Genomic DNA, 24,154 nt, shown 5'->3' on the forward strand with positions numbered 1-24,154 from the left:
TATCTCCAGTTCCCAGTGGCTGCAGTTTGCGGCCTGGGGCTCTATTAAACCAAACAACGGGCCTTGCAGGTTTAAGGCTTTGTCTTCATTTCCATGCTCATTTGTGGTATCTGCACCTACACAGACCAGTCCTCTGGCCTGAAAATCCATCAGGAGAGGTGAGGTAGAGGAACAATTTCTATGCAATGTTAATTTGAAAACCACGCTTAGTTTCTAAGCAGTATTTTAAATCAGACCCAAGCATATTATCAAATAGCAAACAAACATTTGAGAAAAGCAGTCCTTTAGACAAGTCTGCATTTTTTAGTGGGCAACCAAAGCTGCTATAGAGTAAAAGTAGCCAATTTCCAGATACCTGGAGACATTAAATCAGTTTGGGACTGCTCTCTGCTTGGCTTCAAGAAGTCTACAGAAAAATTCCACGTGTCAATAGCTCTTTTTTCAGTAATTCTGTGCCTGCTCCTAGGGGATATTTCTGCCACTTAATCTGTTTTCTTTTGTATTTAAGACTATTTACAATAAATAGCAATAATAATAATAATAATAAAAAAATCACACACGCTAATACAACACATTAAATGTATGTGAGATTCTGGTAGGATATTTGACCTAACTTTAATTCCTACACGTTGAATGAAGATTAGTTTTATGCAACACTGATAGTGACCAGCCTTCTGTAAGGCATTTAGCGCAGGGGCGTAGCAACTTTCAGCTCCACCGGTGCAGCGATCACTAACGTCACACGTTACTGTTATGCCAGAGCAAGTGACATATGGCCGTGTAGCTGCACGTTATAATTAACCACTAATTTACAACAGAAAGAGGATAGACTGTTACATTCAATTAACTCACCTTCTTTTCAGCTGACAGGCAGCTGAGTGCTGAACACTTAACATACTTTTTGCAAATTTCCTTCTCCACAAGCATTGTAATTGCTGTAATTAGCACCGATCAACTATGACAGCAAAACTCTCATTTCATCTATACAATGCAGTAGCTTATAAAAAGTTAGGATTTATCAGTTTTGTCAAGTAGCTAACCAACATTTCTTTTTTACTATACATTCTCGCATAGTTCCATGTAGTTTTTTCAGATAATTCCATCACCTTCTATATAACTCTACAGAGAAAGAAAATTTTCCCAAGAAATGTGAATTGGGGAGAGTTCGGTTGATGACAGCCACGTGCACACCTATGAAGAGGTACAGCGGTATGTGAAAAGTGATACAGCTGCTCCATGTTTGCTGTTGAATGAGAGTCGATATTTTCTTGTCGTGCTGTTTCTTTTCCTGCAGACTGTATATTAGTCCATAGGAAAAGGTTGCCTAAGCACCCTGAACCTCCTTTTTGACTTTCTTCTGTTTTCCCTGTGACAGCCTGCTGTCATAGGTGCTCAGTGCCTTATTTGACTTGACATTTTGATTTGCCTGTCAGAATAGCGTAGAGGTTACAAGAGGTGACTGGCAAGACTAGGGGAGTTTACGCTAGCCAATAACTTGCCCGCTGAGCGGGTATGGAGAAATTTGAGCAAATGCGGTCAAGTGGGATCACTACAGGACATCTCCCTTCTGACAGAAGGACTCAAAGAGCGACTTCAGGAATGTAACCCTGCCGTGCTTCACGTCATCCTTCCGGGTAATGAAAGCTGCAAAGAAAAAGTTTAATGCAAGTACTTCATATAGCAAGGTACAACAAACCAGATAGAGGCTTCTGATACATTTGCTTGAAGCCTCAAGGAAACAAAAGACGCTGTGATAACGAAAAGCTTAAAGGAGATCAGCCTCTGACCTTGTCAGTCCCTGGATTGTTCTTGGCCTGAGGAGTCCGCTCTATTCAGACCACGTAGGGCGCAGGTCAGTGCCCCGGGGGGTTGCCCTGGTGCCTGCGGTGGGCACGGTGAGGGGCTCAGGCTGCGCACCGCCCGGGACACTCGGCCTTTCGACGTCCACTCAGAGGTGCAGTTGTGACACCGACTGTGGGAACATAACCTTACCCTGTGTTTTGCTTTAGCCTTTGGACATGCATCACTACATCCTTGTACTGACTGACCATGGGGTGGCAATGTCAATCTTCTTGCAAACATTTCCTTACACTTGCTGGTCTCAGCTCCTGCTCCTCCCTCTTTGTGCTTTTTTCCTTGTTCTGTTTTTACAGTTAAGGAATCTGCACATGTATTTTAATTTCCTTTGCAAAAGTTGCATGCAGTTTTTTCTTCTAGCAATTCAATCCATCACAAAGACTTTCCGATCCACTAAACTGTACTCTTTCTTCTGCTCCTTCTTCGTTCAGTTCCTTACATGTACTCAAGAACACTCCTTAAGGGAATTGTAAGTCTAATGCCAGCTTCCCAGACAAGATTCCTTCCCTTCTTAAGGTGGCAAAAGCTAGAGACTCTGTGCTTCAACTAAATTTTCTTGGAGCATTTGTTTTTTTGCTTTCTCTCAGGCCAATGAGCTTCACTGTCCAGACATCTCCATTTTGCAAAGTTCATCCTTTTGAAATAAAAAGTCCTTTCATTCAAGGTCTTTTTTTTTATTCTTTGTCTAAAACTAGAAAAAGGTTATTTTCTATAAATCTCTCTTACTTCACTGTAAGTCTCACACAGCGGTACAAGGAAGGCTGGTGTAGAAGTACCAGAGCCCCAGCTGAACAAGGTGGTTCACGCTCAAGAAGGGTGCTCTCCCCAGCAGACTTCCCACTTAGGCCTTGATTTACTTCTTTTCCCAGTTTCAGGAATCCACTGCCCAGCAGTATGCAACATAAAGATGCTCAAAGCCCGAAGCAGTACACCCTATTCTTGGTTCAGGAACATTTTGTTGAACAATGATGTCACTTAAAACTTCCAGAAGAAAAAAGGACCTGCAATTATTAGAATTTGTCCTCCAACCTATAGCAAGAAAATTTGTCTCTCCTAATGGCAGTTTCTGTTAACATTCCTCTGCAAAGATTACAAATGTGTCCCCAAAGCAGACCTGTAACACTATCCCACTAAAATGTTTTTACTACTCTAAAAAAGATTTTAGCTCAAAGACCATATAGTCATTTCCTATTTCTTTAAATCTGCCACATTGTTGGTGTGCTGCACTAGTCCACCAACCTTACCTTTACCTCTGCCTTTTCTCAGTCCCATGGATCTCTCCATGCTCATACTCCACTGACAAAAGTTATTCCAGTGTATTATTTCGATAGTAAACATTTTCACACAGTGCAGCATGAGTGGTCTCAGTTAGTCCTGTTATGCAAACTCCTTGCATTATTAAAAAAAATTTAAAAAAACACCAAAACAGCCTTCTAAGTTGCATCACACTGGCCAAATCAGTGAGACAACCAACAATTTTTTTTATTGGGATCTCGTTCTTGCTCTGGGTGGACAGACCAGCTATGCCATGCTATGTGGACAGCTTTGTTCCTCCATCACACCAGCCTTCCCATTTCCACATACCTTGTGAACTGCAGGCTCCTCATTCTCCTCTTTGGTTGATATCTGCAAACTTTGATATGATGTCCAACTTCCAACCCTCCATCCTTACCGATGCCTCCTTCAGCTCCTGTAAGGTCAGATCTGACCAAAGGCTTTGCACCATCTCTTCCATAAACTCCCTCAGATATCCAGCTGATGGTTAGTACCTTCACCAAGTCCTCTTAATTCCGTTGTTTCTCCAGTTTAAGGGATACCTCAATAGCCAGTCTACTGGCCACCTCCTTTAAGAAAGCAAACAAATTCTTCATGCCCGCTCATTATGTCTCCTCCTTGTCTTCAACCCTCTGCCAGAAACAGTCCAGAAGTTCCTGACATTCTGGCTTCAGGTACATGCATTTCTCAACACGAAAGCATGACAAGAAAATCATCAACACTTAAACCTACGTAGCAGAGTGCAGCCACCAATATCACCCACAAACACTCTTCTAGTCCCATGTTAGGTTGTTTCAGCATTACTTTCCTGTATTTCTCACTGTGGTAGTACCAGTGCTCAGGTGCCTCTCCAAGAAGGAGACAGAGGCACAAGTTTTGGGCAGAGGAGGGGAAGGGGCAGAACACCGTTGCACAAGCCCTGCCTGATGGGGAGATGCCTGCCCTTGCAGTCAGGTGGGAGAAGAGGTTTCCTCTGAAAGCTCTCCCCTCTCCAGTAAGCTCTCAGCTTTGTGCCTCTCATTTTGTGCAGCTTCTTCATTCCTTCAAAACTGCCTGCAGGGACAGGCAGAGAGGAAGCGTACTAAACATTTTGAATTGTTTTTAAAGCTTCTGGTTTAGCCTCCCATTCACTTCTTTTCCCACAGCTCAGTACAAAGTGCGCTTTATACGACGTGTACCTCCTTTCAAGCATGAAACAAAACTACCCCTCAGTACTGGTGCTGTACAGTGCCTGCTCTTATTAGAGTAGGAAGGAATAATTACAGGGATTATGAATGTGGTACTGAATGTCAAGGCATATTAAGGCTGTTCAGTATCTCAAGATCGAATAAAGATTCTTCCAAGGCACTGCTGCTCTGCCTGAAATTAAATTATGGCATCAAATACCTTATAAGTGGATCTACCTAGTAACTAATTTTGTTGGCATATTTAAGAAGTTACTCATCTCACCAGTACCAGAATGCGTCAAAACTCTTCACGCTCGCAAGCATCACAGAGTTATTTTATCCAATACTGCTCCAAAGGTACAAAAACACTCTGTCATTCATCGAGAACGGAGCACACATATCATGCTGCAGTATGTATCATGCATGCCAGGCTTTACGAAAAGGATGGATATCACAGCGTGGGATTTTGGAGAAATCCATTGCTCAGTTATTCCTTCTTCCAAGTTATTTGTCCATAAGCACATTTTATTTTGGGTAATGATGGCAAAGCAGTGAACTAACCTGTTTAGAAGCTGGATCGCAGTGTTTCAGGAGATTGGCAGCTGAAGTGCTGCTTGGGCTTAACGCAGTGTCCAGTCCAAGACTTCTGAAATTGCCTCTCCAGCTGGCCATTTGGGACGTGCATCCGACCTCCTGCCATTCCACGCCACAGAGGTTTGCCCACCTAAAAGCTGAGTACTGGAAAAGCCCTCCAAGTTGGCGCTGGCCTCTGTCCTCACTCCTAGGGCCGCACGTAGAACCGGCTGCCGTACGAATGCCTCGGTACGAGGCTGGCAGCGTTATCCCATACTGGATGTCTGTCAGGAAGCCTGTCTTGGGCAAAGGCTGAAGAAGTGATGAAAATCTCTCCTCGGCTCTTTGCTGAGCTGGGGAAGACTTGAACACCTGAAACACATTCAAGTTCATGCTAAATTCAAGGGCAATGCTTTGGTAGCATGGCTTCCTACACTGGTAGCAGGAAAAAGTAAGTTTGCATGGATAACCAGCGAAGCTTAAAGTTATGAATTTGAGGCAGTATGTGAGGCAGTTGAGAAGCTCCTTCCCAGGCTGAATAGTTAAGAACCAAGCCTCAGATTTTTCAGAGGATTCAGCTAGAGCTGAACAGGTATCATACAGTTGTAAAGATGCTTTAACAGCCTTGCTGCTATTCTACCTTTAAACTCAAAAGCTGATAAAGCTATTACATACTTTTAAGTGGGATCCTGAAGCACAAATGGCAGAAACAGGAATGCTATAGAGAGATCTGTGCTCCAATTCTTTCCATCTTCCCTGCTTTACACTTTTGGAAATGCAACTGCTTCATGATTACTCAAGTAATCCAAACAGATGCAGTTTGAATCTTCACTCCTAGCACCTGTCCACATTATTTCAAACTGATCTTTACATCCTGACCAGCAGAACTAAACCAGATCTATTTTCTTAGACATCTGCCTGCTTGTAAGGCCCTTAATAAAAACAGGGCAGCTGCTGACAGTCAGAGCGATGGTGATGTGACTGATGCTATGCTAAAGCTCGTTTTGGCCTTAGGCAGGACGTATGGATTCAGTGCCGTCGGAAGCGGTAACGAGGCAGCAATGCTAAGCTGGTTGTTCAGGATGAGAAGGAAGTGAGAGATGGGATGAAGACTTTTTGGGTGTCAGAGAGGATCTCCCTGTCTGAGGATGTGCTGAATCAGTTCGACAGTGCCTGTATCTTTCTCCAGTCGGTATCAGGAGAGCTGAAATTAGTAAGTCAGTTAAATAGCAGTTGGATTGGTTTTCTTTAATGGCTGAAATGAGGAATATAAAACCCAATGAACTAACAAGTAAACCATCTTCTGGGGAATATCAATGATGTTACCTCGCAAAAGTCTTTCCATTTTGTGATTCATTACAGCAGATTTCTTAAACACCAACATTTTAGGGGCAGGACAGTCTGCTGAAAGTTGACATTTGGTATGACAGTTGGCTTGCACTTGATTCCAAAATGTCACCGTATATGACGTTATCCCAATTCAGTTATTCAATCCAAATTATTAACAAAGTCTGAACTGCAGGTCATTAACAATAATGAAACCACAATGCATTTTAACAACAACAAAAAAATCAAAAGAAATAACATTAATATTGCGATTTTTTAAAAAACATATTTAAGTGTAAGATCCTTTACCATTTATATTCAAATCAATTTACTCTTGGCAGATAATACCACAAGGAAAATAAAACAGTGACAGTACAACTTTTTAGTGCCTAGCTACGTTTATTTTAGATAGTATCATAGGCCATTGACATCAGTGCTGGTCCAAGTCTTTGCCAGTTCCAACAGTCTCCCCAACAGTTCTACAACCTCCATACCTTGACTAGCTGAAGAGGAAACCATATATATGTGTATAAATGCATATACACACACAGAGAACATATATATGTTTTTATATCTATGTTTTAAGAGTCACTGTTCTGCTCCTACTTTAATAGGAATCAAAGATGATATTCAAGTTTCATGCATGAGCAAAGTAACCTTTCAGAGAGAACACTGAACGTTTGTTCATTGTTTTGGTTCACTATTTGTATTGCAGAAGCATTGGAAAATCATATCCACACTGAGGACTTCTTGCGCCAATACCTGACCCTCCTTCATTTACTTTGTTGTGTGTTGTGGAGGTAAAAGCTGGTATTTCTTCTCACCTCCTCTGAAATATATCCTCTGACACTAGAAAAATCTACCATCATAGTCCGGATCAAGAAACTCTACAAAGAGGACTGTCAGTATCAGGCAGCATTAATGACAAGAACAACAACTAGGTAGCTTGTCAGAAGTACGGTGTGACTCAGACTAACTTCCACAAGCCTTTCCACACCGTTAAATTTCAGTATTGTCCCAGCACATTTAGAGTAACAGATGATTAAACACAACCTCATTTTAGGAAACAAGTTAATGAAGCGAGCACCGTGCAATGTAAAGGTTTGTTTCACAACGGTTTCTGGAGTCACAGTGACATTTTTCCCACTATCCTGAATTAGCAGGTGTATTTGTTACCTGGCAGCTGTGGGTTGGGAGAAAACCTCCATACTGAAGTCATCTTTAATACAGAGTTAGATTAACATAAAACATGAAAAATAATTATTACAAGCTCAATGCAGGCAACTAGCTGTAAAGTCTGTAGAAACAAATGTAATTTCTGTAACTGGTTACTAATTGCTTGTATTACCTTCAAACATCCCTTTTAACTGTGAACTGTCCAGCAGGCTCTCAGGTACTCTCATTCTTCATTAAGGGCTGTATTTTGGGGTACCATCGCTTTCTTTTGTACTCCCTACCACATTTTGGGAAAAGAGGACATATTCATGTTGTCTCTCACTAATCAGTAATAATTCCGACCTGAAACCACGTAAGAGCCCCTTCCAAGCACTGCCTTTTACCCCCTATAACTGAAATAGCAAATCTTACACACTTATGGGACAATCACAGTATCAAGTCTAATTTGTACCTTTTGGAAAAGAAATTTTGCTCATTTGTATGCAGGGAAATTGCATTTTGCCCATCCAAAGAACAGGTTAAAGAGCGACATTTGGGAAAAAAAAAGAAAAAAAAAGGAAAAACGCACAGTGAAATCTCCCACTGTTGCCATGTACTACAGCGCTCTCATTAATCCAGGTTTCTCTACAGCATTGCACCAGAGACTGCATTTGTAAGGGGAAAGGAAAGAAACCTTGACCAAAATGCAGGATGACAACCCTGGACCTACAGAAGAACAGAACTTGTGCAGGGAATCTGCTCGGTAGATGCCCATGGGAGACCATCCTAGAAAGAAGTGCCCAGGAGAGCTGCTTGATGTTCAAGAACCATCTTGTCCATGCTCAAGACCAGTCCCAACACACAGAAAATCAAGCCAAGGTGGCAGGAGGCCTGGATGCATGAACAAGGAGCTCTCGACTAAACTTAGACACAAAAAAGAAGCCTACTAGAGGTGGAAGCAAGAGCAGGGGACCTAGGAGGATCATAGATGTACTATCCAAGCACACACAGATGGGGTTAGGAAAGCCAAAGCCCAAATGAAGTGGAATCCGGCAAGGGAGGTGAAGGGCAACAAGAAAATCTTTAGCAGAAATATCAACGACGACAGGAAGACTAGGGGAAAACAGGGCTCCACAGCTGAGTGGGGCAGAGGACCCACTGACAGGAGGTAAGGAAAAGGCAGAGGTATTCGCTGCTGCCTTTGCTTCTGTTGTTACCAGCAAGAGCAGCCCTCAGGAATCCCAGGCCTTGGAGCAGAAAATTGCCTCGATTGCCAGGCTCAAAGGGCTGCGACCAGTGGCACAAAGCCCAGCTGGAGACCTGGCCTTACTGGTGTACACCAGGGGTCAACACCCAGGCCACGACACTTCAAAATCTTCCTTAACGAAGGTGGGTGATGGGACAGAGCTCACCCTCAGCACGTCTGCAGATAACACAAAGCCGGGAGAAGCAGCCGATACCCCAGAGGGTTGCGCTGCCATTCACAGGGACATCAAGAGGCAGGAGATGTGGGACAACACAGGAATCACAGGAAGTTTAAAGGGCAAACCACCCCCGGCACCAGCACAGACAGGGGCCAGACAGCTGGAAAGCAGCTTTGCAGAAAAAGCCCTGGGTGTCTTGGTGACCCAGGGGAACGTAAGCCAGCCACACGTGCCCTTGCAGCAAAGTTAGCCAACAGCCCCCAGATCGCCAGCAGGTCACAGAAGCTCAGTGAAGATTGCTGGACTGAAGATCAATAAAACACATTGCAGGTAATGGCTGTGTATCAAATCACTGTTACATTAAGATCATCAAAACTACCAAGTTCCCAAAGTAGTGCTACATTACTGACAGGACAGTCATCTACTTCTGCCATCAACCAGTTTACAACTCATCTGCTTGAGCTCTCCTTTCACCAAACAGTCAGTGTTTCTCAGCCAAGTGGTTTAGCCATGGTGTTTTACCCGACAAGGCTGCATTTGCAGAGCCTGCACTCTGTAAAATGGGTACTCAGCATATTTTAACTAATGCAATCACCTTACTGTGACTTCTAGATTTGTATAATGAAAACTGAACAAACATATTGCTATCTAATGTGTAAAGCCTGTAAAAAGGAAGCAAAATTTTCTGTTGCACAAAGTATTTACAAAAACATACAACTTCAAAAAAGTTTATTTTGCTGCCCAATTTATTAAACACTAAACAAGACAACCTTGTAGTTTATACATTAGGAATGTAAGTTTTTCATGTACAATTAAGAGAACACTTCACTGTAAAAAAGGTGAAATACTGTGTTACTAAACCACGGAACAGAGTCACACAACAAACTGAGAAAGTATGAGAAAGTATGGCACATTCATTTAAACTCAGGCTCTCAGATGAAGACAGACATCAACAGACTGATGCAGCTATTCCACAGACTTTGGTGAATATTAAGAAATGTACACATCTAGTCTTAGAAGTAGAATTATACAAATACAAAAGTCAATATATTTACACACCTATATACAGCATTGTAAGCCTCAAACACTGACAAAAGATATCAGACATAATAACTAAGTTAGAAATGTCTAGAATCCTCATACAAATCAGAAGAGACCTCCTTAGAGAAGCGTGGCTAAAACAGCTATATACTTCTGTACCTGTCGAATCTGTCAGGTATTCAAGGCAATTCAAGGACATTTCACTCCCTTCAGAAAAGTCATTGCAGTTCTACAGCAAGTGGTTAGAGGCCACATGCTTTTTGCACAAATGTTACAGATTCTTACAACAAAAATAATTCATCTCAGCTTCCACAGAGTTTTGAAAGTGTTGCTATTCAAAGCCATCATTAGAAATCATGCCCTGTGATTTAGAACAGTAAGGTCAGTTATAAAAGTCAGCATTAAAACAGCTTCTCTTATTATAATTTGAGATGATTCACTCCTACGTAACATTTTTCCTGCAGAATGTTGCAGCCGTGTATGACGTTTGGAGTGTATTCATCAGAACTACCCACTCCCAGGTAGACTACAATATGGGATGTCTTAATGGGATGTCTTTCCTTACGCTATTAGAAGACCTCTACTTCTTTAACACATGTTTTTCATTCATCAGTCTAAAGTGATCAGATAATGCTCAAAACCCAAGTGCTGAACAATTTTAGAAATATCGTGAAAGAATTAACGTATCTGCTTCCTGCCCTACTTGCCCCCCCTTCCCTCTTCCCCCTCTTCTCAATCCTGCACCATGGATATTTGGACAACAAATAAATCTGCCATCCCTCTCCCCTACCCTGTTTTTTTGTTTGTTTGGTTGGGTTTTTTCCATTTTTAAGAAAAGAAAGAATCGCAACTGAAAGTTTTCATTGCTCGCATCAGGAAAGAAATTCTTTAGACTCGATCAGTATCAGGGCATGATGTCAGTTCACAAAAACATGCTCATTGTGTAAGTTGCCCCAGAGACCAATACATACATCTTTATATAAAGCCACATATGTATAGAAACAACAGCTTTTAGTACCAAGAACCTTCCCTCTTACCATTTTCTTAAAAAAGCAAGCAGCTTTTTGTAATTTCAGTTGTACCAATAGGAGCCTATGTCTTGGGTTCAAGCCAGATCACAGTTAGAATAATTAGCTGGATAAAATAAAAGGATCAACTAATTTTAACACTTTGACTTGTAGCCAACAGTATTGTAAACATTAGGTTACATATCTACATTTTATGGCATTTTAAATCCTTCAAAATTCTAATTACTTATAGCTAAAGTGACTATATCTTCCCAGTATAATAAACATCTTTTATACCAACACACAAAAAAGTCTACTGCAGAGATAACAAACCACCAGGAACTAAATGAAACAAAACCAAACCAGTGGAATTACTTAAAAATTCTAGTCCCTTAGCACTAAGTCACAACTAACACCATCATGACAAACATTTGTCAATTGCAATTTTAGTTATCTATTCTAGTTTATGTTTCAATTTAAATTACTGTAAAGTGTTTCCAAAGTATTCTCAAATGCTAGACTGCCAAGAGCAGATCAGGAGGCAGTTGTAAGTTCTGCAGGTTATTTCTTTCTAACATCTAGGACAAATTTCAAGGAAAGGAAGAGCTCTACACTCAGTATGTGTAGTGCTAGCCAGTATCTGCTATCAGCTGCCTAAAACCCTTCTATTGCTTGTAGTTATGCATGCTCCAGCAGCCACATGTATTAGTCAAGCTGAAACAAATGTGCTGTCTAATGTGTATTGCAGAAAAACCTGTAAAAAAAGAGGCAAAATTTCCTGCTGTACAAAGTATTTACAAAAACATACAACTTCAAAGAACCAGTTTATTTCACTGGTCGAAGTATTACACACTAAGTAGGACAACCTTGTAGTTTATATATTAGGAATGTAAGTTTTCATGTACAATTAAGAGAACACTTCACTGTAAAAAAAGGTGAAATACTGTGTTACTACAATAGACCAGTGTCACACAACAAACTGAAGAATGAGAAAGTGTGGCACATTCATTTAAACTCAGACTCTCAGGTGAAGACAGACATCTATAGACTGATGCAGCTACTCCACAGACTTTGGTGAATATTAAGAAATGTACACATCTAGTCTGCAGTCTTAGAAGCAGAATATACAACTTACTTGTCCCTATCAACTATGACTCCTCATATCTTTTCATTAATTAACCAGCTTATTAATTGCTACAAACCTGGATAACATTAGCTGCTTAAAAGTTACTTGTGCTTCAGTTTAAGTCAAAAAGGGATATCTAAACTTATCTCCAGTCAAATAGGAAAGTCTACCAGAATTTTAGTGTTTGTTTTGTTACAAGGTTCTTGACAATAAGGAATCAGTAGCTGCAGAAATCTGGACAGTTGGGAATGACTACGCCTTAGATCTTCATCCTATTTCCCCATTCATAATAATATATTGTCTGTTTATCAGCTAATCACTGCTACTGGAATGATTTTGTCAGCTATTGCTTCTCCAAATCTCTGCATAAGAAGTTTTAATGTCTATTTTTAATCAAAATCTTAACATTCTAAAAGTTGGTATCAAACAAGGTCACCAAACTAACTGAAGGTTAAAGGTTAGGTAACCTTGAACAGGCTGCTGTTTCAGAATTTCAAACTAGAAAAATAATAGATATAAAAGACTAGGAATTACAGTGCTAGCTATATTTACATTATAATTTCCCTTTGTGCTTGCAAGTTACTGAAAGTACACATCCTTTGGTAGTATTCTCTTAGTCTCAAGTAAGAAGTTCATGTTAAACACATTCACACTCCTGATTTGCTTGAGTCAGTGCAAAGGGCTTATACCTTATTTCCTATATAACATTGTTACATAAGCACATCGCTTCCCCATAAATAATAAAAATACTGATGACAGCGACTTTTCAATGAGTAGCTTTGTGCCTGAGATATAAAAATCTGAAAGAAAGACAGTCTGTCTCTCAATTTGTAAGTCTAAAGAGCGACTACTATAGCAACTGCTAAGAACTCCCATGCACAAGTACTGCTGCTGTATGACTTTTGGTCCAGTTTCAGATGTATAGAAAAACCAAAATGCATCTATAATTCAGACTCTTATAGGCCTGAAGAAGTATGAACATTGCAACGTGTGCTAACTACCATTACAAAAACCATGATAACATCAAACACTGAACTGATGCTTCTAGTTTCAACTTTACGTGTAAGCACAGCTTTCTCATGGCTAACATAAGAGAATGTTTGTTCTTACAATGCTGTTCCAAAATTTCATGCCCATACTACCAGAATTCTCTTAAATAAAACAAGAACTTGCAGCCTAATGCCAAGTGGTAGTGAAAAAGTAGAATCTGGGAAAGAGGCTCTATTTGTTCCCACACTGTGCATTTGTAAAAAGCCACACATCTTAGTCACTGGCTAAACAACCAATCAATGCTTGTTAAATTGCTGAAGCTGTAAACTTCACATGAAGCTGTAAGCAATGAGGTGTATAAATACAGTAAGTCAAAGAGGAACTTTCCAAGCTATTAGAAGTTGATGCAACATAATTACAATTGTTATCTATTCGCTATTACTGTCAAATGTGAACCAAATAAGAATTTATGGGCTTGAGGTTTAAGAAAGTAATGTATAGCATATTAAGGAGCTTAATGTACCAATGTACCAATATTAGCATAAACCCTCACTATTTTATTTTTCATACCTGCCAATTTAATATCAATCTGTTGACAAAGTTATGCTAATACTAGGAGGTCGCTGCTGATTAGGTTGTTTGCTTAAAATCAGAAGATCTGTTCTTTCTGTTCCATATATCAGTTTTTCCTCCTGAAGACTGCAAGCTGAAAACCTGTTTGCCTCTGCACCAGATACGCCACCACGGTTACTTGGAACTGTGACACCACTGACCTGTTCAAAGGATTTACTAAACACAGTAGTGGTTGTTCTGGCCAGACTATGGCTGCCAGGCTTAGGCAGGGACTGGCTAGTTGTCAGTGTCAGTCTCTTCAGAGAGACAAGCTCTAGGTTCTCACTCATGGCTCTCTGAGTTTGTTTTCGTGACAAGTGTTCTCTGCAGGTTTCTCCTTCTTTTTCTTTTCCTCCAGCTTTGCTTCCTCCAGACCTTCGTTGGCTCTTCCCTAAAACGTTCTTACTGCTTATGCTGCTGCTGTTAGATAGGGCAGACTGACTTGTACTGGAAGTAGCCCTACAGTAAAACCCTTCATCAGTTTCAGACACTTCTATCAGTTCTTCTTGAATTGCTACATCAGTATTACCTGCACAGCAGAAAAAGAAATAAAGAATTAGTAATTGACATTCTCACATTTATTGATTTTATGTATTGCTAGATTTTAGTATTTACAAGCATGAAGCCATACAGCAACAGAACAGAGAACAGAAGACAAAACACTTACCTACTCCATTACATTTTGGCATTAAGGTTCATTAGGATATCAAGTTACAGCAAATAATGCTGCATTAACTAGATCAAAAAGCATGCCCACAATCTCACTTTGTAGTGATTTTCAAAAAAAAAAAAAAAAAAAGCAGTCTTGTTAATTCATGCAGGAGATTAGAAATTTATAGATTAGAAGATACCACACAGAATAAAAAAAAAAGTGTAAATCTTATTTTGAGCAAGTGCTCCAATACATGATTTTGCAAAGCTCGTTAATTATAAGGTATGTGATCAATGCCCCAGGACACCCAATATGGCACCTGCACATTTAGCAACCCAAGAATGCTTTAGGACTGAAAGGTCACCTTCTGCATCATAGGTCTGGTGGTATGGGTTGGAAACTCAAGTACAACATGAGATCTCCAGTATACCATGAAAGGTGGAATTTCGTACACAGCAACATACTTTTCACATCCATTCTCATGGATTCTTCATACCATTGATCACTGGATTTTGTAAAACCAATAAATATGCTTAATAAACTCAAAGGTATGTTGAGTCTCACAGTGTATTTTCTCCAGATTAAATAAATCTACCTGTAAGTATGTCATCATTTGTCTGTGGCACAGACGAAGCTGTGTGCAATACATGCATTTGTGTTATTACACATGCAAATATATTAACTGCATACTTTAATTCTCCAAACATGCAGCAGTGACCCTTTCAATCAACAGCGGTACCTTAGAGTGCAGCTACAAGTGCTCTGCTAAAACTGCACTCTGCCAGATGAGTTTACTCCATCCTCCATCATTTTTCTTACAGATTTTTGCCTCCTGATTTCTGGCATGCCTTTGCTGTCAGTTCTAGGATCTGTAGCTGTTTCCTGTACTCCCTGTAAATGCTGAACATCATTCTCTGCTAGTGCTCTGCTCTTTTCCCCATTCCCGGTCCTCTCTCCAGCCACACTTGTGACACTAATCTCAGGTATGATAAAGTTGCCCAATTCAGTAGCATCATTACCATTCTCTGGTTGTTCTAGAATTAAAGATGGATAAGAAAAAAACCAAAAGATGTCTGAAATAAAACATGAAACAAAAGCCAATAGATACAGATGACTAAAGCATTATAAATTAAAGCAGATGGTCACATATTAACCTCTTGTTAATTAGCAACATTAGTAAGTATGGAATTTTGCTTTATTTCTAAATTGCAGGCTTCAATCTTCCAGTTATTGGCCTGAACCCACATACTGGAAAGCCCCATGTCTGATCTTTCAAAATTGAAATTTCTGAGGATCACAAAACAAACATTCAGAGACTATCAGAAATCAAAGAACTTTCCATAATTCACTTTTATGACTATATTGTATCACCATACTAAAGTAAAACTTATTTTTATAATGGAATGGTGTATCAACTTAATGTGTTATCATACAAGACTAGAAATGCTACATATACAACATCATGATACTGCACAGTGGTCAGCCTGAAAACTAATAGTGAAATAACCAAGATAACTCAAGCACACTTTTACTTCCTTTTTCTTTCTTCATTTCAAACAAACAAACAAACAACTATTTTCAACCAGCAAGATAGTTACAAGTAGGAAAATCCTTCAGTTACTAGAATCAACTTATTGAGTTTTATTTTGGTATTTGCCACCTACTAATAATGTAACATAAAGGTTGATCTCCTCAGCCTTTTTAATTTGCTTATATGAGCTTAAAACTAAATTAGTTTGCAATAAACTTATTTGTGTCACACAAGTCAGTTACTAAGTACAGTTGAGAAAACAGGGATTAAGCTGGGGGGAGGGAAAGCACCACAACTTTCTGCAGGAATGGTGGGGGAGAGAAAAAAAAAGAAATTAAGGCAAAACCCAATGCTACTTGGTTCTAAGATTACTTCTTTTCATCTGGGTAAGTCATCAACAGCAGATATACAAGTGCTCAGCCTGGCCAAAAAATTATTTCAAGACAGTCAAAGATTCCTGCAGACGTAGCCAAAAATCCCCAAGCAAACAGAAAACTCCACTGCTACTCAAAGTGTGGAAATGATGGTTGTGTGTAAGCACAAGAGATTTAATACTGATATTTAGTGATAAGAATGCAATAGTTCCTACAAGGTCCAGGTAAAACAAATCCCAACTCAAGAGATGCCTGTCTACATTAGACGAGGACAGGTTTGAGAAGGATGAACACTTGAGAGGAAAAAAGTGAAAATAAAAACAGGAGTTGAAACTTTATGGAAATTCCAAGTATACGCAAGTAACAAGTTACAATCCTAGCAACAAGTCAGCTTCACAATGTTTGAAGTATTCTCAGTATCTCAAGGTCTTTTTAAAAGTATTCAGAATTGCTTTATCAGCACTAGCTCTACAACCACAAAACTGCATTTAGTTGACCTGGAGAAGAAAAAAAGAGAAGCCATCAGTTACAGATAGTCACAGCACGTCCTCCACGAAGATGTCTACCATGGAAATACAAGTGAAGAAGAGCAAGAACTACACTATATGCTACATCGTTATATATTCTATATGCGTTATATATGTATACTATATGCAAACACTATGGCCACAAACTTGACAAGACTAAAAATGGACTAAAAGCACAGCTCAGAATAAAGCTCAGCTGAATCCCTGTGTTTCATTCATAATGCAGCTCTTTCAGACCTGAGGATTAAGTAAGGACCACCCAGACTATACTGCCAGTTTGCTATTGCACGTGACAGAATTTGGCAGCACAGACATTTAACAGACAGTATGAAGTCGAAAACAAGAGGAATTTATGATAAGATGATTTTTCACAGCAGCAGCTCTAATGCTTTTTAGCTGGAGGGGATCTTCTCTTCCCCCTGTCCCCAACACTGAGGACTCTTGTGCAGGCACAGTGTGCTTCTTGGGTCAAGCAAGCTACAGTGCTGAGCTTTTTGCTAGTATTCGTGCTGTCTGCACTTACCATGACAATGAAAGAAGTCTCAGAGCTACAAGGTTATTCTGGTAGGGATAGACAGCATTGTTCCCTGGTATAAGAGCTACCCCTGATTTTACCTGCAAATGCTAAGTATCACGATTCTTTCTAACTAGTCAACTACTAATGAAAGTATCTATTTAACAAGTTGCACTGTCCACAGGAAATGGCATTAATAATTGCTGCTATTAGCCACTAACATCTGATATTTGGCAGGAAACTCAAGTTAGAATTGTTTCCAAGTGTTACTCCTTCTAACAGTACTTTCTGTAAAAGTCTTCTGTTGTCAATAACAGATAACAGTGGAGCACTGTGAACTACAGTAGTAATAATAATAAACAAATAACAATAATACCACCATCAAATATAGCCTTTTGTCTAAAAACACAGAAGCAGAAAGGTTAGTGAGGAGAGATCAATGCTCTGATTGGCCTCATTGCTCTAATTTTACTAGGGTGAGAGAAACAAAGGACACTGCTAAATAGTGTAGAGACAAAACTGAATAATTATGTCAGTTTGAAAGTTAATATAAATATGCCCATAGCAGCTGAAGGAAAACACATTTGGACTCACATTTCTGAATGCTTTGAGTAGTACAACCAACCTTGATAAATGCATTTCATGATTACTAGCTGCTAAGAATTAATTCAAAAGATATTTCAGTCATAGTTTACCTTATTATTACGGTTGCCTACATCATTTACCTCAGATTGCACACGCAAACTGCCCGTTTGGTTTGTAATTCAATTTTAACCACCACAAGCTCAAGCTGCATTTCCTGCACAACAATGTTAGCATTTTGAATTATTCACAAAATTATCAAGCTGGTATCCCAAAATTAACATTCATTCCAGATTCCTAGAAGTTATAACTATTTCTGGAATTAATACTGTTTCCAAAAAAGTAAGAAAATTCTCTCCCCAGAGATTCAAAGACTAACCTTTCTAAACCTTATGTACTACATGAAAGTCAATTTCTGCAATGGGGAAAAAAAAAAAATAACATCTTGTCCTTCTTCTCTAGTTGACTTACCTGTTTTTGTATTATGCATCTTACCAACATCTGCTTAGCTCTTCTTACTCAGCCTGTTACATCAGAGTATTCCTCTTACATTCATTACCTCTATACACAAGAGTTTTTCCCAAGCCACCCTTTTATAGGGCACTTTGGTAGATTTTACATTAGTAGTGAAAGCATTGCTAGGGCTTGTTTTGGGTTGTGTTTTTTTTTTTTCCTAGCTTCCATAAATGTCATTTAGGTGTTTATCTCCCTTATACACTGTGTGATTTTTTTTGTTTTCCTCTATTTGTGAATGGAAATGGAGACACCACTCAAGGCTCGTTTTTAAAACATGAACACTACAAAAAACTAATGCTAGGTAGAGCAGCTAATGCTCCTCTTTTTTAAGCTTTATGATTTATAGGCAATCCAATTCAACAGCACTAAAGAATTTGTTGCTAAGGGGTGGCTAATATCAACTGACTTTGTAAATATTATCCATCTGTGATTAGAAGGATCCATTTTGGATTAGATGGATCCATGGCCTTCACCTTTAGTACCTCTAAAGTACCTACCTTAGAAGTCCAAATTCATGATACTAATTTGATTTTAAAAAAAAGTCCTTCTAAGGAACAGCTCTAATGAATGAGTTACAGGGTTGAGTTATCACAAGATTAAATGTTAAGCTGACCTTTTTTCAAAACTGATTTCAAACTAGAGTTCTAGCAAAGGTTAGCAAGACTTCATGTCTGAAAACTTTTATAGTAAACTGAATTTTTTTAAAAGAGAAAGAATAAAGCCTGTGCTTCTCAGCTAGAAATGCCATTGGCTGTAATTCTTTTATTTTATTTATTTTACACAAATAGCTAGTGATTGAAAATTGCTGCCCTTGCTTCCCTAAGGGATACTTTACTTCATCAGGTCTTCTGGTCCATGAAATGTATAAGATCAAGCTACCTCCCAGCTGTCTCCTCTAGCTTCCTAATCCATTTGTACAACTCATTTTTATTACACTGAAGCACAAAAATAAAACCCCTGAATACATTTTTTCCCCTTGCAGCATGGGAGAGAGAATAATGGTCAGGAGGTATAAGGTTTGTCATCTGATTTCTACCAATTCCAGTATTTATTTCAATTCAAACAAGCATCTGTAAGCACAAGTCTCGTTATTCTTTCTGCATGTTGACCCTGAGGATCAATTCCGTATCTTTCTCTCATCAGGAATTGTGGGTCACTGAATTATGTTACTCAGAATTTTGAAATCAGAAGATGACCTACTCTGACTTTAAAAAGGCTTTTCAAGTCAAACAACAATTTTGTTAGTATTTTATAACGAAAACTTTGAGGAGATTAGCTGAAGTGGTATACGCATGGAACATTTACTATTTAAAACAAAACAATCAGTCAGTCAAAGATACCACAGACTCAGTTTTGGCCTTTAAAAAAGCCTAATGTTTATATAGCCTTCAAATTTACAACTATTCCCACAACTTGTATACAAATTCCCCTCCAACCCTGCCCTACATCAAACGATTTTCTTCCTCTTCATTAAACTCTGTACCATCCAGGCAAACCCAAAGTTTTCCCAATAACCCAAACAAAATGTTGACAAGAGTGTTTTTGCAATAGTCCTTAATCTTTCAATCCTCATCCCTACTACTCCTCACTTGAGTCATACTAACTAGACTATCACTGTTTCTCTCAACGTGTCCTGCTTTGAGACTCCCATAACACACAGCATTCCACCCCATTTCTATGAGTCCTGCTATTATTCTCATTCCCCTTTCACCTTACTGTTATCTGCTGCAGGACACACTTGTCCCACCTATTTTCCCTTGAACTTCACCAAGCATCACCTCCTGCAAGAAGGCAAAAAATTGTAAAAACTTCTAGACTTCTGTATTTGCTGAAAAATTTTCATTCTTTTAAGGATGGTTCCAATATTGATTGTGTAACATTTTTATTTCATTTTTTCCTGTAAATGCAAAGACAAGAGGGATGTTTATTTTAACACACTTTCAATTCCTTTGAATGAACTAGCACTCAGTATCCCTAATCTGTGTTCCCCTCCACCACCTCATTTGAACAAGCATCAGAAGCACTCAAAAGTAATAGCTGACAAAATTGCCAAGCTTCAGAGGGCATCTGTCCATTTAAAAGCTTAGCCGTCATACAGTTTTCTTGTACCTGGTCAATAATCTCTGCTTAACGACTAAGCCTGAAGAAAGGAAAATAAAGACTAAAATGGTCCTTAGCAGTCTTGAAATTTCAGTAATGACTTGCTACTGGACCTCACTCAAGTTAAAGAACTAATGTTTTGCTCCTCAGCTTTTCTGACAGTTTTAAGCAATTTTTAATCAATTGAAAATAAGTTTGGCTATTTTACCTTTCTTTGCCCCTGATCCCCTCTGGCAGTTTACTATTGGTATTACTACCACCGATGCATACAATTACTGCTCAGAAAGCTCGCTCTATCATTATTTTAAAGTCATCTTCGACCAGCATATTTATAAATAATTTTCTCAACACTTACTTGAATTACCTCTTGGTCCTTTACGACAAGTAACTTGGCAATATTTTTCTAACCAAACTGCCCACATACTATGAAAGCTCATACAGTACACAACATACAGAAATTCTTATGATATTACTTCAAAATCTTTATTGAACTTATTAAAAGAGCATTCTTATCTACACTCACTCACTTATCCTGTCATCAGAATTACAATCCCAGCAGAACAAGCCATTGCCAATTTTGTTTGCTGGTCCAGCAGCTCTTCCCTCATCTGAAGATGGTAGAAAAAGTAGAATGTAACATTTCTCCTTTTGCAGTACATTCAGCACCATTTTTTCTACTTCTCAGCTCAGACCTGTGTTCTGCTTTGTGGAAGCCCTTATATTAGTTTGTCCAAATGTGCTGGTTTTGGCTGGGGTAGACTTCTCTTCATAGTAGCTAGTATAGGGTTATGTTTCAGATTTGTGCTGAAATCAGTGTTGATAACACAGGGACGTTTCAGTTACTGATGAGCAGGGCTTACAGAGTCAAGGCCTTTTCCGCTTCTCACCCCACCCCACCAGCAAGGAGGCTGGGGGTGCACAAGAAGTTGGGAGGGGACACAGCCGGGATAGCTGACCCCACTGACCAGAGCGATATCCCATACTATACGATGTCATACTCAGTACATAAAGCTGAGGGAAGGAAGAAGAAGGGGAGACATTCAGAGTGATGACATTTGTCTTCACAAGTAACCATTACGCATGATGAATCCCCGCTTTCCTGGAAATGGCTGAACACCTGCCTGCCGATGGAAAGTGGTGAATGAATTCCTTGTTTTGCTTTGCTTGTGTGAGTGGCTTTTGCTTTATCTAATTAACCGTCTTTATCTCAATCCATGAGTTTTCTCACTTTTACCCTTCTAATTCTCTCCCCCATCCCACTGTGTGGGAGTGAGTAAACAGCTGTGTGGGGCTTAGTTGCTGGCCAGGGTTAAACCACAATATGAAAACATAATAATTTATCCCTCTATCCTTAAATCTGATTTTTATTTAAGTAATTTAAGATGGATGAGGTTCTGGGGTAAAGTTGTTAAATAATTGCTTTGCTTCAGGTACTATAAACTACTTTTCAGAAGAAAATAGGAACATTGGCCTCTTTAAAGAATCAATAACTTTGTACAGCTCCCTTTAGCAAAATTTTCTTTGTGTTGTGTTTTTTTTTTGTTTAATCATATTTAAGGAAATAAAGAATATATTTAATCTGAACTGCATCAAGATTCCCATTCACCAGTCAAGAAAATAAAAGCCTCCAAACTGCTGCTTGCTTACTAGGAATGAAGATGTACAATAACAAAATCCTCAGTATTATTTTAAACATGTAAAAAGTTGAAAATTTAATGCAAAATGTGTTTCTTACCATGCCTTTTCCATCTATGCCCTCGGATAGACATGCTAGTCACAGCATTTCTTGATATTCTGGATGAAGTAGGTGTAATTTCAACCTGAATGCATCTGGTACCTTCTTTACTAGATTTCATGGCACCCTGAGGCAGTGAAGCTTTTATTGCATTAGCAACCTAGAACAGAAAAGATGCAGTTAAGTTCTTAACATGAAGATCCAAATTTTAGAAGAATTCTATCAGGGGATTCTTATTACTCCAAGAAGAATACCGTGTACAATTCCAGTTTAAGGTCAAAAAGCACACTAGAACGAGGGTTGCAATTACCTCTCAGAACCATACTTGCCACTTTTTAAAACAAAGTTTCCAGTTTAAAGATGTGCCTATTACTTCAGAGTCCTTCTGCACTATTATCTAAGCTTTCAAGACTTAGAAGTGTTCTATTGAAAATAGCTTGTTCACCAGGGAAGATAACAAAATAACTAAATACATTGAAAATACCTGTGCATGTATGTGTATGTATACTTACAGATCTAGCTATTCACATGAGCACAGTCACGTAGACCTCACGGGATTTAGGTTCCTGGTGCGATGCTGCATTATGCGTTTTCACAGGAAGGACTTCCTAGACTGAAAATTCTACCAAAAGAAAATATTGCAATACAATACCTACCAGTAGAGGTTCTGGATACAGTTCCAGCTGTGCTCTATATAAAATGTCATCCATAGCTTTACGAGCCAGATCCCATTCTCCATTATAACTACAAAGGTAAATATATACATAATGATAAGCATCTATATCAACAGATAAATCCTCTTGGTCACATAACCTTCACAGATTTAGTGTTCCTCGAGAGCTCAGTTTAGAGGAGCTGAACTACTTTGTTCATTACCAGTAAGTAAGCCTGCTATTTAGAGAACTTGTTCTGAAGTAGCATCTATAGAGACAACGTTTTATTTTCATTGGCCACCCTGAGCAGTTTAAAATTTATATAATTAGTTATTGATCAGCTAGTCATGAAATATTCTGAAATTCAAACCGGATTGTTTTAATATTACTCCACCTTTTGAGTATTCCTGTGTTACTCATCTCTAATTATTTCAGTTAATAAGAGTGCTTCACACATGAATATGACTATCAAAGGGTAGATGACATCAGCATTTCAGGAGAAAAATTGTTAAGAACTTGTTTTCCTTAGCTAGACTGATGTCAAAACTAAGCATGCAAAAATGCGGACAGCAACAACGGTTGGAAAAGTGGGGTTTTTTAATTTATTTTTTTTTTTTTCACATCAGCAGTTATACCTATTGAGTGTTGTTCTAGCCCTCTTTCTCCAATATGACATATGTATCTTCAGCCAACTAGTTGGAGAACTATGTTCTCTTCCTGAGGACCTTATTGCTAGACACAGCATCTGTCCACTAGAAAATTAAACATTTCAAAGGTAGTATGCCTAAACAAGTGTAGAAATTAAGCTGAATTTTTTTTCTTTTGTATGCATATTAAAAAAGCCAAACACAACTTACAAGGCATAATAAATCCCTGTTAGCATTTGCACCATGAATTCAGATGAAACTGGAATCCTACTGTTGACTCCCTTGTACTTTCTCACTTGCTGGCGAGGATATCCACAGACACAAATTCTAAAGAAATCACGCATTTGTCATTAGCAAATAACGTAGAACCACCTTTCTATAGAACACTACAAAGCTAGGTGTTTAGTATGCATTTTAATTACAATAGACCCACAGGAAGGTATCAATCAATAACTGTGCTGAAGTAGACGATTTCTTATTACGGAAGAAGGGTATGCCTTCTACCAGCAGAGTTCAAATCCTTCAAACTAGAGACATCCTAGACACTCCTGTTACATTTATACTAGAGAGGTACATGAAAGAAAACTGTCAGTAAAAGTCATTCTGAATACAGGCATTTGCTGCAGGACAGAAAAAAAAAAGTTAATGGTATTTAAGGAAATAAAGTAGCATAGCAACTATTAATATTACAGACAGAAACATAAGCATCATTGCAGATAATATGGAAGTTGCACACATGTTTTCAAGCAAAGAGACCAGAAGTGTCAAGTT

General features: G+C 38.9%; 1 protein-coding gene across 1 annotated transcript; it reads right to left on the reverse strand.

Annotated features, from left to right (window-relative positions):
* Positions 1 to 13,386: 13,386 nt before the first annotated feature.
* On the reverse strand, positions 13,387 to 23,710 carry LOC104162560 (hyccin-like; the record flags this gene model as incomplete). Its single annotated transcript, XM_009701316.1, has 4 exons — positions 13,387 to 14,081; positions 22,084 to 22,243; positions 22,740 to 22,827; positions 23,594 to 23,710. Coding segments are annotated over 4 exons (922 nt in total), but the record flags the coding sequence as incomplete, so codon positions are not given.
* Between the last annotated feature and the right edge of the window lie 444 nt (positions 23,711 to 24,154).

The sequence above is a fragment of the Cariama cristata genome, unplaced genomic scaffold (assembly GCF_000690535.1).
Source record: "Cariama cristata isolate BGI_N322 unplaced genomic scaffold, ASM69053v1 scaffold24465, whole genome shotgun sequence".
Classification (NCBI taxonomy): domain Eukaryota; kingdom Metazoa; phylum Chordata; class Aves; order Cariamiformes; family Cariamidae; genus Cariama; species Cariama cristata.